Consider the following 19,035-nt stretch of genomic DNA (forward strand, 5'->3'; position numbering starts at 1 on the left):
TCTCCCTCCTGTAGCCCTTACTTACACCCTCTCGAAGAACCCCTTGCCCAGGTCATTGTTCTGGCGCCTCAACGAGAGTCTTCTCCAGGACCCAGAGGTTTTGGCAGATGTTACTAGGTCGCTCGACCTGTATTTCCAAGAAAACGAGGTGCAGGATTTGCGACCAGGGGATGGTTTGGGAGGCCCACAAGTCGGTTCTCCATGGGGTCCTGATTAAACATGGGGCTCGAATCAAACGAGCGTGGAATGAACAGTTGGCTAAGTTACTCTTTAACCACTTAACAACCGCCCTATAGCCGAATGACGGCTACAGGGCGGTTTCTTAACTCTGGGAGGCCGTCATATGACGCCCCCCTGGGGCGCGCACTCGAGAGCATCCGTGACCGCCGGGTCCACAGGACCCGGCGCATCACGGATCACGGTAAATGGCCGCTCATAGCGGCCGTTTACCACGTGATCGCTCCGTACAGATCGGAACAGCGGAGGGGGAAGAGATCGGTGTCAGCAGCGATGTGGGCTGCATCTGCAGTGCCCACATCACTGCTCACCGAAAATTAACCCCTCAATTCCCTGCCAATACTCTGCAATACCCTGCCATTACTCTGCATTACTCTGCATTACTCTGCAATACCCTGCAACACTCTGCAATACCCTGCATTACTCTGCAATACCCTGCATTACTCTGCAATACCCTGCAACACTCTGTAATACTCTGCATTACACTGCATTACTCTGCAGTACTCTGCAGTACTCTGCAATACTCTGCATTACTCTGCATTACACTGCATTACACTGCAATACTCTGCAATACTCTGCATTAGTCTGCATTACTCTGCAATACCCTGCAATACCCTGCAATACCCTGCAATACTCTGCATTACTCTGTAATACCCTGCAATACCCTGCAACACTCTGCAATACCCTGCAACACTCTGCAATACCCTGCAACATTCTGCAATACCCTGCAACACTCTGCAACACCCGCCAATACCCTGCAACACTCTGCAATGCTCTGCAACACCCGCCAATACCCTGCAACGCTCTGCAACACTCTGCAATGCTCTGCAACACCCACCAATACCCTGCAACACTCTGCCAATACCGTGCAACACTCTGCAATGCTCTGCAACACCCTCCAATATCCTGCAATGCTCTGCAACGCAATACTCTGCAACGCCATACTCTGAGATACCCAGCCATACTCTGAGATACCCAGCCATAGTCGGTGATACCCTGCTATACCCAGCCATAGACACCCCCCCCCCTCCCGCTGCCCTCCGATGCTTCTACCGACTCGCCAATACGATCAAATCCAGAATCTTTTTTTATTTTGTTTATTTTTTTCAGGCTTCCCAGCTTAGAGGTGAGATGCGGGGTCTTATTGACCCCATATCTCACTTTAAAGAGGACCTGTCATGCCATATTCCTATTACAAGGGATGTTTACATTCCTTGTAATAGGAATAAAAGTGATCAAAAAATTTATTTTTGGGGAAAAAAATGTCAAACTAAAATAAATAAAGTAAAATGAACAATAAATTTTTATTTTATTTTTTAAAGCGCCCCTGTCCCCATGTGCTCGCATGCAGAAGCGAACGCATACGTAAGTCCCGCCCACATATGAAAACGGTGTTCAAACCACACATGTGAGGTATCCCTGCGAACGTTAGAGCGAGAGCAATAATTCTAGCCCTAGACCCCCTCTGTAACTCAAAACATATAACCAGTAAAAAAAAATTAAATCGTCGCCTATGGGGATTTTTAAGTAGCGACATTTGGCGCCATTCCACGAGCCTGTGCAATTTTGAAGAGTGACATGTTAGGTATCTATTTACTCGGTGTAACTTCATCTTTCACATTATGCAAAAATTGGGCTAACTTTACTGTGTTTTTTTTTTTTTTTTTAACCACTTTCAGACCGGACCAATTTGCTGGTCAAAGACCAGACCACTTTTTGCGATTCGGCACTGCGTCGCTTTAACTGACAATTGCGCGGTCGTGCGACGTGGCTCCCAAACAAAATTAACGTCCTTTTTTTCCCACAAATAGAGCTTTCTTTTGGTGGTATTTGATCACCCCTGCGGTTTTTATTTTTTGCGCTATAAACAAAAATAGAGCGATAATTTTGAAAAAAACGCATTATTTTTTACTTTTTGTAATAATAAATATCCCCCAAAAATATATAAAAAAACATTTTTTCCCTCAGTTTAGGCCGATACGTATTATTGATTGGTTTGCGCAAAAGTTATAGCGTTTACAAAATAGGGATAGTTTTATAGCATTTTTATTAATAATCTTTTATTATTTTTTTTTTTACTAGTAATGGCGGCGATCTGCGATTTTTATTGTGACTGCGACATTGTGGGGGACCCATCGGACATTTTTGACACATTTTTGGGACCATTGTCATTTATACAGTAATCACTGCTATATAAATGCAGTGATTCCTGTGTAAATGACACTGGCAGTGAAAGGGTTAACCAGTGGGTGGCAGTGTAGGGGTTAAGTGTTCCTAGGGGTGTGTTACTAACTGTGGGGGGGTTGGGCTTTCATTTAGTGTACACTGATCTCTGCTCCAATCACATGGAGCAGAGATCAGCGTCACTAGTTGCTAGGCAGAATGGAAAAATGTTGTTTATACAGCATTTCCTCCATTCGGCCGCTCCGTGAGACGATCGCAGGGATGCCCGCGGCGATCAAGTCCGCGGGTCCCGCGACCGGACTCACGGGGGTCCCGACCAGCGCGGGAGCGTGCCGCCGCCGGCGCGCTCCCGATGGCACGGCGGCAACGAATATTGGACGTACATGTACGCCAATATGCCTGCCCGTGCCATTCTGTCGACGTACATCGTCGTGCGCTGGTCGGGAAGTGGTTAAACTGTTTTTTTTCCAAAAAACAGCATTCGAAAAATTGCTGCGCAAATACCGTGCGAGATAAAAAGTTGCAACGACCACCATTGTATTCTCCAGGGTGTTTGCTAAAAAAACATATATAATGTTTTGGAGTTCTATGTAATTTTCTAGCAAATAAATGATGATTTTTACATGTAGGAGAGAAATGTCAGAATTGGCCTGGGCGCTCCAGAACGCCTGATGGCGCTCCATGCATGTTGGGTCTCTCTATGTGGCCACACTGTGTAAAAGTCTCACACATGTGGTATCGCCGTACTCGGGAGTAATAGCAGAATGTGTTTTGGGGTGTAATTTGTGGTATGCATATGCTGTGTGAGAAATAAACTGATAATATGGCAATTTTGTGAAAAAAAAAAAAGTAAAAAAAAACTTGATTTTGCAAAGAATTGTGGGAAAAAATGACAACTTCAAAAAACTCATCATGCCTCTTACTAAATACCTTGGAATGTCTTCTTTTCAAAAAGGGGTCATTTGGGGGGTATTTGTACTTTTCTGGCATGTTAGGGTCTCAAGAATTCAAATAGGCCGTCAGTACTTCAGGTGTGATCAATTTTCAGATATTGGCGCCATAGGTTGTGGACTCTATAACTTTCACAAAGACCAAATAATATCCACCAATTTGTACTTATTTTTACCAAAGATATGTAGTAGTATAAATTTTTGCCAAAATTTATGAAGAAAAAAATACTAATCTGCTAAATTTTATAACAGAAACAAAGAAAAATTTATTTTTTTACAGAATTTTCTGTATTTTTTCTTTTATAGCACAAAAAATAAAAAACCCAGCGGTGATTAAATACCACCAAAAGAAAGCTCCATTTGTGTGAAAAAAAGGACAAAAATTTCATATAGGTCCAGTGTTGCATGACTGAGTAATTGTCATTCAAAATGTGAGAGCACCGAAAGCTGAAAATTGGTCTGGTTATTAAGGGTGTTTAAGTGCCCAGTGGTCAAGTGGTTAAGCTTGCCTCTATTGAGGCAAGGCATAAACACGCTCCCACACTGCCCCTAGAAATTGAACTGGGGACAATTCATGCCCAGATCAATGACCTACTTCACTATAAAGCGAAGGCGGCACTCCAGTTTTGCCGGGAACTGACCTATGAGTCGGGGAACAAATGTGGGAAGATTCTGGCTCGGTCTGTTAAGGAGTTGAAGTCTTCCTACTATATACTGCAGTTGTTGGATGGGAATGGTCAATGGGCCTCTACTCCAACTCAGATAGCCGAGGTTTTCGGGAAATTTTACCATGATCTTTATAATCTGCCCCCCTCTGGATCCAGTCAGGAGGAAATAGATGGGTATGTGGCCTGTTCGGGACTTTCCACTCTATCGTTGGAGTCGTGGAAACATCTAGAAGACCCGATTACGTTGGAGGAGGTACAGCGGGCGGTGGGCTCTTTGAAGGGGGGTAAGGCCCCGGGCCCAGACGGATATGCTTCGCAATACTATAAGATCTTCCTCCCTGCCCTCAGCCCATCCTTGGTGCAGTTTTTGAATGTTCTGGGCTCGGGGGGGGGGGGGGGGGGGAACTTTCCAAGGGATACCCTTAGAGCCCATATTTCCTTGATTCCCAAGGAGGGCAAGGAGCTACAGACCGATCTCCCTTTTAAACTTGGATTTGAAGCTATTCTCCAAAATCCTTGCCACACGTTTGGCGCAACATCTGCAATCCCTCATTCATATCGACCAAGTAGGCTTCATCCCCTCCAGGGAAGCCCGGGACAACATCATTAAAGTACTTAATTTGGTGCATAAAGCTAAATCATCCGGGACTCCCTGTCTTTTTGTGAGTACAGATGCCGAAAAGGCTTTTGATCGGGTTAATTGGACGTTTATATTCTCGGTCCCCTGTCATATAGGCCTAGGGGGACGAATGTTGTCGTGGATAAGTAAAATATACTCCCGTCCCCTGGCTCAGGTAAAAGCAAATGGGGTGCTTTCGGCCCCTCTTGACATAAGGAATGGAACCAGACAGGGGTGCCCCTTGTCGTCCATTTTATTTGCGCTGTCCCTGGAACCGTTCCTCTCTACTATCTGACAAAATCCAGACATAATGGGACTTCACATGGGCAGCACTGAGTGTAAGATCTCTGCATATGCGGACGATATGCTGTTCTCGATAACGAACCCCAGAACTTCTTTGCCAAACCTCCTCCGAGAGTTTCAAATTTACGGGGGGGGGGGGGGGGGCTCTCCCACCTAAAAATTAATTTCTCAAAGTCAGAGGCCATCTACAAACCTTATTAGATTTGCAGTCGAATTTTCGATTTAAGTGGACTCACACGGCCCTAAAGTATTTAGGTACACACATTCCGCCGAACATAGCGAGTACGTTTGCGATGAATTTCCCCCCTTGTTACTAGGACACGTGGTCTCCTTCAGAAATGGCGTTCCGGTCTTCATTCATGGTTCGGGAGATGCAATCTTATTAAAATGAATATTCTTCCTAAATTTATATATCTTTTTCAGGCTCTCCCGATCCAGATTCCAGTCTCATTTTTCAAACAGGCCCAGTCCCTGCTTACCCAATTTATATGGGCCCACAAAAAACCCAGACTTCAGCGATCACAACTGACATTAGCTAAACAACAGGGAGGGTTGGCTCTTCCCGACTTGCGACGCTATTACCAGGCCTCCCACATGGGGCGGGTGTTAGACTGGAACCGTAATCAATGTACTAATTTATGGGTGCAATTAGAGCAGTCTTAGCCCCTGTACACATGGTCGGAGATTTCGACAACCAAATCCGTCGTATTTTGTCTGTCGGATCTTGTCAGACTAAGTTGTCGAAAAATCCGATCATTCAGAACGTGATGACGTAATTTCGTTACGATGGGACTACGTTCAGGCTAGTAGCCAATAGCTTTGATGTAGGAATTTGATCTGAGCATGCGTGGCACTTGGTCCGATCAAAATTCTCTACACATGATCGGAGTATGTCCGATCGAACCAGTTGGTCGGGAAATATTTCCAACAAGTTGGAAAATTGGGTCCGACGGATATTTCGACAGAATCAGTCCGATGCATACCACACACAGTCGGACTATCCGACAACACGGTCTGATAGGACACACTCCGACGGATTCTCCGACCGCGTGTACAAGGGCTTACTCTCGCATCCCATTGAAAAGCGCCCTGTGGTGCTACAAAGATTTGCCTAAGGATTTGAAGTCGCACCCTATCATAGGGGCCTCACTGAAAGTCTGTTACCAGATTGCTATCCAAAATGTACTTACCACATTGGCCTCCCCCCTATTTCCTATCCTCGCACAATCAAATTTTGCGCCAGGGATTTACTCCCGAGAGTATGACCCGCTCAGACGTGCTAAATTGGACCATGCGTCTAAATATGTTAGTGACGGAAAATAGCCATCTATCTCAATCCTGACTGATCCATCGGGAAATTTCCAGCTACCTTTTTGGAGAGCAGTGCAATTACATCACTTCCTCCACTCTCTTCCCAATCCCCAAGAATTCGACCGCCGTCAGACGGACTTTGAGACGTTATGTACAAGTGAATGTCCTTTGACCCACATCCTTTCTCAGACATATGCGCTTCTGAATACACCTCCGGAGCATCCCGATTTACCGTGTCTGACCAGTTGGGAAAGGGACCTTAATTGCACGTTTTCCCCGGAGCAAAGACATCGTATTATTACTCTTGCTTTTAAGTCCTCGCTGTGCACTAAGATACAGGAGACGAACTTTAAACTCCTTACCAGGTGGTATTTGACACCAACCAAACTGCATAAATGTTTCCCCTTGGCGCTGTGGGGTAGAAGAGGGTACGTTGCTCCACATATTCTGGTCCTGTCCCAGTTTGATCGACTTCTGGAGAGAGGTCAGACGCATAACACAGAATTTTACGGAAATTCTAATTCCGGAAGAGGCAGCATTTTTTCTCCTACACCTCTCACGGATCCCCATTAAAAAATATAAAAAATCCATTCTAAGACACTTGATAAACGCTGCGAAGTCCTGTATCCCCGCTCTATTGAAAACAAAGTTCCCCTCCCTCCATCGTTCATTGGGTCAGGAAAGTAAAAGAAATTAAAAAGGTGGAGGACTTGATCCTTACAGCACAAGATAAACAGGAGACCTTTAAACAAACTTGGGACGGCTGGAATGTTTTCATATTCTCGCTGGAGGGACGCCGCCTGCTTTCATCTTAGTGCCCGGGATTGGCCTAACGGGGCCCTTGGGCAGTGGCTGCCATCGTGGCTTTTCTTTTCTTCTCTTTTCTCCCTTTTTTTTTCTTCTCTCTCCCCCCCCCCTTCTGTTACTTGTTCTTTTTGAAAATGTTGAAAAGTGGGACAAACGGCCCCCTTCCCGTATGTGGGGACGGCTGGTGCCGGGGGGACCTGGGGTTTATATGATCCCGAACTCTGGCACGGCATTCTCACTGGATCTCGCCAGGATATGATTGATGTACGACAGTCTTATAATTGCACTTTTTATTCGTACCGAGTTTTGATTCTCTGGGTTGTTTTGTACTTTGTCATTGTATGTTTTGGGGACCGTTTCTCCCTGTTTGGAGTTGAATAAAGATTATATTGGAAAAAAAAAACACATTTTCTGATGGATGGAACATAATAGAGGAATGGGCCACAAAGCAGCGGGCAAAATGATGAAGCCTAATGAAGACTGTAGTATTTATCTTCAACGCAAGGTGGTGTTGTCACTTGGAGCAAACAGGAAGTGATGTCAGTGGCAGACAGGAAGTGATCTCAGCTACAGACAGGAAGTGATCTATGCTACAGACACGAAGTGTTTTTGGAGCATAAACAGGCAATTCCTGGTAAAAGAGTGGGAGGGAAGTAGAGAGGAGACATTACTGGCAGTAGAGGAGGTAATAAGATATTATTTTATATTTACGCCCAGTAACCCCCCCATCATGTCCGTCCTCTTCCTCCATAGTCACTGACTGTGATGTCAATTAGGGCACTTTCACACCGGGCTGGGCGGGCGTTGGCGGTAAAGCGCCACTATTTTTAGCAACACTTTACTGTCATTTTTGCGCTGCTGCGGCAGAGCTTTGCCGGTGCTTCGGCGGTGCTGCCCATTGATTTCAATAGGCAGAGGCGCTTTAGGAGTGGTGTATACACTGCTCTTAAAGCGCCTCAAAGATGCTGCTTGCAGGACTTTTTTTTTAGCGTCCTAGCCAGCGCACCGCTCCAGGAGTGACAGGAGAGGCGCTTTACAGGCGCTATTTTTATTGCTATATAGCCTGTAAAGCAGGGATCCTCAAACTACGGCCCTCCAGCTGTTGCGGAACTACACATCCCATGAGGCATTGTAAAACTCTGACATTCACAGACATGGCTAGGCATGATGGGAATTGAAGTTCCTGAACAACTGGAGGGCTGTAGTTTGAAGACCTATGCTGTAAAGTGTGAAAGTAGCCTTATGGTTTATAGAGACCGGATACATCCTAAATATAGAGCCATTTATCCAACTGTCCATCCAGAGCCTCTGGTTTATAGACCGGATACATCCTAAATATAGAACCATTTATCCAACTGTCCATCCAGAGCCTCTGGTTTATAGACCGGATACATCCTAATTATATCTACTGATTTTTCTGAGGTGTCAGGATGTCACTGTCTATTTCTCCATGGAGGAGTGGGAGTATTTAGAAGGACACAAGGATCTCTACAAGGACGTCATGATGGAGAATCAGCCGCCCCTCACATCACCGGGTAAGAGGAGACTTTATTGTAAAGGAGAGAGCAGTACGGAGGCTCCACCTAGATCCCCCATCATCTGATAAACACATAGAAACAATGTATTCAGTCAGTGTGTGTGTTTCCTACAGATGGATCCAGTAATGGGAACCCACCAGAGAGATGTCCCCGTCCTCTGTATTCCCGGGATTCCACACAGGAAGATCTCACCATCCCCCACCATCATCAGGTAGGTGGGACTGAGCATGTAGACCTAAAAACATATTTGCGGTATGGGGTAACATTCCTATATGTCATCTCTTGCTCCTTTTTACAAATGTATTCTTTCATCTTTGGTGTTTAGGTTGAAAAACTAAAAGACATTAAGGTTGAGGTTAAAGAGGAAAAAGAAGAGAGGTTGGTGAGTGGAGATCAGCAGTCTATGGAGGAGGGTTGTCCTCTGTATTCCCAGAATTCTACATGGGAAGATCACCTCTATACAGAGAATGATCAGGTAGATGGGACCAGAAAAAAACAAAAAAATTATTCTATAAGAGGACATTCTTCTATGTCATCTCTTATTATTGGCAGCAGTGTATCCAGATGTTATATTTTATCATCTCTGGAATTTAGAATGAAGAACGGACAGACATCAAAGTTGAGCATAAAGAAGAAGAAGAAGAAGAGAGGTTGGTGAGTGGAGATCAGCAGTCTATGAAGAAGGAGGAGATGACTATGCAAAGTAAACAAGAAGAACCTTCTCAACATATGTACACAAGTAAGTCCTAAAAACTAAATGAAGAAAGTTCACATTCTACATATCTAAGCCTAAGGTATGTATTTACATGGATTGAAATATAAAATATACCATATGACCACTGAGTAAAAAAGAAATCCAAAGTGGCAGTTGATCCAGGGAAGGGCAGAAAAGCCACATAAAGTGTGTCCATAATTCAAAGTTAAAAGAGTTCCTTCTTTGTTCCAAAATGCAGATAATTCCCCAAATCAACATTCTACAATGATTCTTACAAATATTAGAAGCTCTTCCAGTCTGCTAGAACAAGTTCCTGTGGAAGACTATGAAAGGTCCATCGCCATTCCTCAATATAACGTCATGTTCCCAACAAATGAGGAGGAGATACTGTACACCATATGAAAGGTCCATCTTCATTCCTCAATATAATGTCATGTTCCCAACAAATGAGGAGGAGATACTGTACACCATATGAAAGGTCCATCTCCATTCCTCAATATAACGTCATGTTTCCTACAAATGAGGAGGAGATACTGTACACCATATGAAAGGTCCATCTCCATTCCTCAATATAACGTCATGTTCCCAACAAATGAGGAGGAGATACTGTACACCATATGAAAGGTCCATCTCCATTCCTCAATATAACGTCATGTTCCCAACAAATGAGGAGGAGATACTGTACACCATATGAAAGGTCCATCTCCATTCTTCAATATAACGTCATGTTCCCAACAAATGAGGAGGAGATACTGTACACCATATGAAAGGTCCATCTCCATTCCTCAATATAATGTCATGTTCCCAACAAATGAGGAGGAGATACTGTACACCATATGAAAGGTCCATCTTCATTCCTCAATATAACGTCATGTTCCCAACAAATGAGGAGGAGATACTGTACACCATATGAAAGGTCCATCTTCATTCCTCAATATAACGTCATGTTCCCAACAAATGAGGAGGAGATACTGTACACCATATGAAAGGTCCATCTCCATTCCTCAATATAACGTCATGTTCCCAACAAATGAGGAGGAGATACTGTACACCATATGAAAGGTCCATCTCCATTCCTCAATATAACGTCATGTTCCCAACAAATGAGGAGGAGATACTGTACACCATGTAAAGGATTTATCTACAATTCCTTATCTTTATCCAACTGATGTATCAGAGACAATGTAGGACTTGAGGGCTGCATGTGACCCTGTTGTACTTATTGTGAGGCTCTCAAACATGGGCCTCCGTAGTTGGAGTTTTCCTTACCTAGATGATTACTCCGGCAATCGAACTGCCATTTGTTGGTTACATTATTTTTACTTTTTTTTCACATTTTCTTTTCACCCTTGTAGTCAGTTTTCTCTCTCTCACCATCATGCCCATTGTATACATATGACTTCTGAATACAAGATATATGAGAACAGATATGACTTATATTAAATATTGCTTTCCAGCAGATGGACGGTGTTTCTGGAATATAAATAAATCAAAGGGACATCTTATTATATCTCCAGTTTGTAAGGCAGAAGATACTGACATTCCACAATATTCTCCGAAAGTGAACTCTGATTGGTTAGTTAGATCAATGGGTCCTTCTAATCCTGAGGAACCTTCTAAGAAATCCCATACTATGACTTCAGATCTCCATCCAAGATCTCACAGATCACCAGATCCATCCAATCCACAGATCTCTTCTTTAAGCCATAAGAGGGTTCACACAGGAGAGCGTTCATTCTCATGTTCAGTGTGCGGGAAATCTTTCACTGCAAACAAAAACCTTCTTGCGCACCAGAGAATTCACACCGGTGAGCGTCCCTATCCATGTTCAGAGTGCGGGAAATGTTTTTCTCAGAAACAACAGCTTATTGTACACCAGAGAATTCACACAGGTGAGCGTCCCTATCCATGTTCAGAGTGCGAGAAAAGTTTCATTCGGAAATCAGTCCTAGTTTCCCATCAAAGAATTCACACTGGTGAGTGTCCTTTATCTTGTTCGGAATGCGGGAAAGGTTTCCTTAAAAAAGAAATCCTTTTTAGACACCAGAGAATTCATACTGGTGAGTGTCCTTTCTCTTGTTCAGAGTGCGGAAAAGGTTTCGTTAGAAAAGAATCCCTTATTACCCACCAGAGAATTCACACAGGCGAGTGCCCCTATTCATGTTCAGAGTGCGGGAAAAGTTTCATTCGAAAATCAGTCCTGGTTTCCCATCAAGGAATTCACACGGGTGAGCGTCCTTTCTCTTGTTCAGAGTGCGGGAAAGGTTTCCTTAAAAAATCAGCCCTTGTTATACACCAGAGAACTCACACAGGTGTGCGTCCTTATTTATGTGCAGTGTGCGGAAAATGTTTCATTGAAAAAAAACACCTTCTTGGACATCAGGTAATTCACACAGGCGAGCGTCCTTTTTCATGTTCAAAGTGCGGGAAAACTTTTACTCGTAAAGGAGAACTTGCTGAACACCTGAAAATTCACACGGGTGCGCGTCCTTTCCCTTGCCCAGAGTGCGGGAAACGTTTCCTTAAAAAAGGAAATCTTACTGAACACCAGAAAATTCACAGCAGTGAGCGTCCTTTCCATTGTTCGGACTGCGGGAACGGTTTCTTTAAAAAAGAAAGACTTATTGTACACCAGAGAAATCACAGTTGCATTCGCCCTTATCCATGTTTAGAGTGCGGGAAATCTTTTGCTGAGAAAGGAGCACTTTTTATACATCAGAAAATTCACACAGGTGAGCGTCCGTATCCATGTTCAGAGTGCGGGAAATTCTACATTCATAAAAGAAATCTTTTAAAACACCAGAAAATTCACACGGGGGAGCGTCCTAATTCATGTTCAGAGTGCGGGAAATGTTTCAATTTGAAAGAACACCTTGTGCAACACCAGAGACTTCACACAAGTCTGGATCTTTTGCTCAGAAAGGAGCAATTGTTGAACATCAGAGAAGTCACACAGGTGAACGCCCTTATGCATGTCCAGGGTGCGGGAAATCATTCTCTTATATAGGAGGCCTTGTTAAACACCGGACAATTCACACTGGTGAGCGTCCCTTTTCATGTTCAGAGTGCGGGCCATCCCCAAACAGTTCCCACAAAGTTGGGAACATAAATATATCCGAAATGTCTTGGTATGCTGACGCCTTAAGAGTTCCCTTGAGTCCAGTCAAGTTCCTCCACCTCAAACTCGCTCATCCATGTCTTTATGGACCTTGCTTTGTGCACTGGTGCTCAGTCGCATTCCCTTCACTGGAACTAAGGGGCCAAGCCCAACCCCTGAAGAACAACCAAACACCATAATCCCCACCTCCACCAAATGATTTGGACCAGTGCACAAAGCAAGGTCCATAAAGACATGGATGAGCGAGTTTGGGATGGAGGAACTTGACTGGACTTGGAAGGAAAGGCCACTGATGGTCTACGAGAAGGCCTGGCTCACAGTCTCCTCTCTAATTCATCCCAAAGGTGTTCTATCGGGTTGAGGTCGGGCCAGTCAAGTTCCTCCACCCCAAACTCACTCATCCATGTCTTTATGGAGCCTGACCTCAACCCGATAGAACACCTTTGGGATGAATTCGAGAGGAGACTGCGAGCCAGGCTTTCTCGTAGACCATCAGTGGCCTTCCCTTCCAAGTCCAGTCAAGTTCCTCCAACCCAAACTCGCTCATCCGTGTTTTTATGGACCTTGCTTTGTGCATTGGTGCACAGTCACATTCCCTGCACTGGAACTAAGGGGCCAAGCCCAACCCCTAAAGAACAACCCCCCACACCATAATCCCTCCTCCGCCAAATGATTTGGACCAGTGCACAAAGCAAGGTCCATAAAGACATGGATGATCTAGTTTGGGTTGGAGGAACTTGACTGGACTTGGAAGGAAAGGCCACTGATGTTCTACGAGAAGGCCTGGCTCACAGTCTCCTCTCTAATTCATCCCAAAGGTGTTCTATCGGGTTGAGGTCAGGCCAGTCAAGTTCCTCCACCCCAAACTCGCTCATCCATGTCTTTATGGAGCCTGAGCTCAACCCAATAGAACACCTATGGGATGAATTCGAGAGGAGACTGCGAGCCAGGCCTTTCCATCGAAGTCCAGTCTCGCTCATCTATGTCTTTATGGACCTTGCTTTGTGCACTGGTGGGCAGTCATGTTGGAACAGGAATGGGCCAACCCCAAACTGTTCCCACAACGTTGGGAGCATGAAATTGTCCAAAATGTCTTGGTGTGCTGACACCTTAAGAGTTCCCTTCACTGGAACTAAGGGGCCAAGACCCAACCCCTGAAAAACAGCCCCCACACCTTAATCCCCCCTCCACCAAATGATATGGACCAGTGCAGAAAGCAAGGTCCATAAAGACATGGATGAGCGAGTTTGGGTTGGAGGAACTTGACTGGACTTGGAAGGGAAGGTCATTGATGGTCTACGACAGGGAAGGCCTGGCTTGCCATCTCCTCTCTAATTCATTCTAAAGGTGTTCTATCAGGTTGAGGTCAGACCAGTCAAGTTCCTCCACCCCAAAGCTTTGTGCACTGGTGCGCAGTCATGTTGGAACAGGAAGGGGCCATCCCCAAACTGTTTCCACAAAGCTGGGAACGTAAAATTGTCCAAAATGTCTTGGTATGCCGAAGTCTTAAGAGTTCCCTTCACTGGATCTAAGGGGCCAAACCCAAGCCCTGAAAAACAGCCCCCACACCATAACCCCCCCTCCACCAAATGATTTGGACCAGTGCACAAAGCAAGGTCCATAAATACATGGATTAAAGTGGAACTTCACTCTTCCTATCAACATTGATTATTTTTAATACTCGTGCTGCTGGCATTAGTAAATAGGAAAGTATATAACCTTAACCACTTCCTTCCCATGGTACATACATGGACGTCCTCTGGTTTGAGTGGTTATACCGGGATGTTGGGTGAACCTACAGGCATCGTCCCGGTATCATTCTTTTCAGGTAGCAATTCTCTTTCTTGCAGAAGTGATCTAAGTTTCTGATCAGCCACTCGATCACTTCTGCGGGTGGCCCCCCTTTCTGCCACCGCCTCCTCTCCCTGGGTCTCCGGTGCCCATTGTGGAGGCCGAGAGTGGGGCCCTGTAGAGAGAGAGAGGAACTGACATCGTTCCCCCTCTCTCTGCAACCCTGGAAACCGGAAGTGGCGAGTAGTTTGCCACTTCCGGTTCTGCCCCTTTTGTTTACCTGGCCACCAGTGGCCAGGAAAGTAGCCGATCGGCTGCATGGGAGGGCCAGAGGAGACATCTGGGGTCCAATAGACCCCCGAATCTCTCCATAAAGAGGACCTGTCATGGCCGATACTGCCACAAGCGATGTTATTCATCCTTGTGATAGCAATAAAGTTAGTGCAAAAATAAAAAGTGTAAAAAAAAAAAAAATGGGCATAAAATATATGAATAAATAATAAGAACAAAATGTAAAGCGCCCTTGCTTCCACCGTGCTTACGTGCAAATGCGAGCGCATGCGTTACTCCCGAGCGCATGGAAACGGTGATTACACCACACATGTGAGGTATTGTCGCGAACGTCAGAGGGAGAGCAATAATTCTAGCACCAGACCTCCCGTGCCACTCTAAACTGATGACCCGTAAAGGCGTTTAAAAACGTCGCCTGTGGAGAATTTTAAGAATCGCAGTTTGCCGCCATTCCGCGGGCGGACGCTCCGTCCCAATTGACGTGGATGGAACCTGCCTGCATGGGGATGCATGGAACACCTGTGCACCCCCCCATGTGGGCATATACGGCTTTTGCCCTGGCGTATACCTGAGTACACCCATCTTCATCAATCTTCAGTCTGTTTTCCATTCTTTTGATTTTTTTAAATAATTATAAATATTAAAATACATCAAAAAAATAAATGTATACATAATATTAAAATCAAACTGTTGTTTTTCATAATTTTTTTTGTTAAAATATAATCTGATAACAGAAAAATTAGTCCATTGTGTATTACATAGTAGGCGAGGTTGAAAAAAGACACACGTCCACCAAGTCCAACCTATGTGTGTGATTACATGTCAGTATTACATTGTATATCCCTGTATGTTGTGGTCGTTCAGGTGCTTATCTAATAGTTTCTTGAAACTATCGATGCCCCCCGCTGAGACCACCGTCTGTGGAAGGGAATTCCACATCCTTGCCGCTCTTACAGTAAAGAACCCTCTACGTAGTTTAAGGTTAAACCTCTTTTCTTCTAATTTTAATGAGTGGCCACGAGTCTTGTTAAACTCCCTTCCACGAAAAAGTGTTCTCCCTATTGTGGGGTCACCAGTACGGTATTTATATATTGTGGGGTCACCAGTCCGGTATTTGTATATTGAAATCATATCCACTCTCAAACGTCTCTTCTCCAGAGAGAATAACTTCAGAGCTCACAACCTTTCCTCATAACTAATATCCTCCAGACCCTTTATCAGCTTAGTTGCCGTTCTTTGTACTCACTCCATTTCCAGTGCATCTTTCCTGTGGACCGGTGCCCAGAACTGGACAGTATACTCCAGGTGCGGCCGGACCAGAGTCTTGTAGAGCGGGAGAATTATCGTTTTATCTCTGGAATTTATCCCCTTTTTAATGCCAATATTGTGTATTGATATTAATCTTATACAAAAAAGAAATACTGGACGTAAAATGAAGGTCACATTTCCTCCATAGTTGCAGGTTCACATACATATTACATCTCTCAAATCATTCTGTACATGTACACAGTGACAGGGGGGGGGGGGGCAAGAGGGACATCCGCCCCAGGCGCAGCAATTGGGGAAGTGCACCCCCCTCATCACATGCACGCTCCAGCGGCAGGCGTCCATAAAGCAAGCAATTGGTCGCATATTGCATCCACGCCAACTGCACAGGGCAGTACACACATTCTACAGCACTCATAAGCAGAGGGGGGGGTGCGGTTCTGCATCCTCACCCTGGGTGCTGGACAACTTGTCCCAGTACTGCATGTATGAATGCTTTAAGTGGGCGGAGTTATATGATTTTGAAGGAGTGTATGTGGGAAAACGAACCTGCAAAGATCAGTTAAATCGCACACAACATTGGGGGGGAGGGGGCATGTGCAGTTTGTGTGGATTGCAAAAAAAAGAAGGGGTGGCATGGATAAATGTATGGTAAGGTGACCAGATTTTTTTAAATGAAAACCGGGGACATATTTTTTTTTTACTAGTAATGGTGGCAAATAAGGACTCTCTGGCCTTCGACCCCGCCTCACAGCCTGTCAAGTCTTACTTTCCGGGCCCCCGGCTACTACTGGGTGGGGAGCGGAGGAAGATCACTCTGCCAGGGAAGGCAAGGAGATGGGAAGGCGGCTGGCCGGGACTTGAGCCAAGGCAGAAGAACATGCGAGCAGGAACTGAACGGGCGTGCACCCCGAAATGGAAGAAATATTCTCTCCGCTCTGAACAGCACATGGTCATCAGAAAGGGGCACAGATAATCAAAAAAAAAAAATACACCCCCACCCCCATGTAATTCAGATTTTTAAAATTTGCCCCAAAACCTGTTCAAATCCAATCCGGGGACAAAACCAGGGACAGACTTGGTTCGGGGAGAGTGCCCGCAATCCAGGGACTGTCCCCGGAAACCCAGGGATGTCTGGTCACCCTAATGTAGGGATAACATCAAAACTGTATACCAAGATACATATAACAGCAGTAGAAAAAGATCTGGTTCTTACTTGTAGGGTAAAATGGGAAGAAGATGTAGGTGGAATTGACAGACGATCAATGGGACAGCATTTTAAAATCAGTATCCTTAGCACAAAAAATTAACACTAATTTTTATTATTCAAAAACAAACAAACTGCAAAACAGGAGGAGCAGCGTGTTCAGGAGTCCAGAATGCAGGGGACAGGGGCAGACTAAGCCATGGTAGCGCTGGCTCCGGCTCCAGCTTCGCCCCCGTCTCCACCTGACTTTTGGTCACTGGTGGCTAGCAACCAGTGACGTCATGGCCGCAACTTCCTTCCTGCCCACACTGCCCAGCATTCAAAGCGGAGGAGGATTGCACTTCCTCCTCCTCCACGCTAGTGTTGTGGGGCCTGGCTTGTGACTCCTGGACTGGAATGTCCCGTCGCTGGCCCAGAATGGTGGCGTGGAGTGCAGAGCAGCAGGAAAAACCCTGAAAAACCTTGTGGTTTGGAACTTAAAGGGGTCATGGGATAGGTTTCATAAGGTGAGTCATAATCATCATCTTCCTCTTCCCTTTGGTTATAAAGGGATTCAAATCTATTCTATGATGAGACTTGGGGTGCTGTGTAGGGATATGGGGGTCCCCTATATCCCCTTAGTGTAGTCTACCTGACCTTTTCCAGGAGATCGGTAAGTCCGCTGGTGAGGTGTTCTATGAGGGAACGGGTGATGGGCATTTCTTCCTTTTCCAAAGGGCCCCTTGAATTGGGGTGGCGCGCCCAATCTGCCCTTTCCCTGTTTCCCCCCCCCCCCCCCATTAGGGCGTGCAGGAGTGAGGCCCTTAAAGGTCTGGACTTCGGGACCGATAAAGTGTAGTGTTCAGATGCGCTAGTGCCTGATGTTCTATGTGGTGGTTCTCTCCCCTTGTCCTGGGAGCCACGATTCCCACTACCGATTGGGACACAGTTTCCTCCTATGGAGTTGGGGCCACTTGACGTACCCGGTGATGCAGGGTTGGGATCTGCATCGCCTCCCACCTGTTCCTGCCATTTAGAAAACAAATTTTGCTTATAATCTGCTAAGGCTAGAAGGATTTCCCGACAACAAAACCGTGGATTTTTTTTTCCCCAAGGATGTTGGCTCAAACTTGTCTTGCATACACGCGGTCACACAAATCTTGTCGGAAATTCCGAACGTCAAGAACGCGTTGACGTACAACACATACGACGAGCCGAGAAAAATTAAGCTCAATAGCCAGTGCGGCTCTCAGCGTCGGAATTGTGTACGCTCGCTCGGAATTTCCGACAACAAATCTTGTTGTCAGAAAATTTGAGAACCTGTTCTCAAACATTTGTTGGTCGGAAATTCCGACAAGCTCACATCCAACATTTGTTGTCAGAAAATCCAATTGTGTGTACGGCCCATAAGGCCGCGTACACACGCGCGGACTGTTGGCCCAACTTTGTCCGTCCAACAGTTTGAGCGAACAGTCCGCTCAAACTTAGCATGGACGGACATGGCCACACACGACGGACGAACAGTTTGCTGAAACCGTGCGCGATGACGTGAACGGCACGTACGACGGGACGAAAAATACGACGTCCTATACACTGCAATGCAACCTTCCGACGTGGAAATCCTTTCTGAGCATGCGCGAGACTTAGTTGGCCGAACAAGCCTACACACGAGCGAACAGTCCGCTGAAACCTTGTTTCAGCGGACAGTTTTTCGGAATTTCCGTAAGACCTTGTTCGGCCAACTGTCCGCTGAAACTGTCCGCTGAAGCCCCACACACGAGCGGACTGTCCGCCCAAACACTGTTCAGCGGACAAGGTTGGGCGAACAGTCCGCGCGTGTGTACGCGGCCTAAGGCTCTAAAATATTTTTTCCACTTTTTTAATGCTCTGTTCTTCCTTGGTTAAAAGCACACACGATAGTGTCAGTGCGGCCGCTTGCAGCGCGGACCACGCGTCCTGACGTCACCGATGTCTCCACCCGGCGCGTTTCCCCTCAGGAGGCGCCAACTGGGATTGGAGGATAGGGCGCGACGTCACATCCAAAATGTTTA

General features: G+C 45.6%; 2 protein-coding genes across 9 annotated transcripts in view; both read left to right on the forward strand.

The window, feature by feature from the left end:
• Positions 1-15,219, forward strand: part of LOC143955649 (uncharacterized) — a 39,808-nt gene extending 24,589 nt beyond the window's left edge. The window contains 3 exon segments of the mRNA XM_077465752.1: positions 9,212-9,356; positions 10,790-12,229; positions 12,232-15,219. Coding sequence (XP_077321878.1) covers positions 9,212-9,356; positions 10,790-12,229; positions 12,232-12,629 — 1,983 coding nt within the window. The 3' untranslated portion in view covers positions 12,630-15,219.
• The window catches only part of LOC143955556 (uncharacterized), a 161,137-nt gene that overhangs the window by 54,187 nt on the left and 87,915 nt on the right, over positions 1-19,035 (forward strand). For 4 of the 8 annotated variants that reach the window (XM_077465626.1, XM_077465622.1, XM_077465629.1 and 1 more), the window contains exons 2-3: positions 8,502-8,614; positions 8,731-8,828. In XM_077465626.1, the coding sequence (XP_077321752.1) occupies positions 8,530-8,614; positions 8,731-8,828 (183 nt within the window). In that variant the 5' untranslated portion in view covers positions 8,502-8,529. Of the gene's footprint in view, positions 1-5,142; positions 7,765-8,501; positions 8,615-8,730; positions 8,829-19,035 lie in introns of those variants that run through there. The other 4 variants (XM_077465623.1, XM_077465627.1, XM_077465620.1 and 1 more) reach the window with 3 other exon arrangements.

The sequence above is a fragment of the Lithobates pipiens genome, unplaced genomic scaffold, assembly GCF_037356315.1.
Source record: "Lithobates pipiens isolate NorthernLeopardFrog02 unplaced genomic scaffold, aLitPip1_a1.2 Scaffold_35, whole genome shotgun sequence".
In the NCBI taxonomy this organism is placed as follows: Eukaryota; Metazoa; Chordata; class Amphibia; order Anura; family Ranidae; genus Lithobates; species Lithobates pipiens.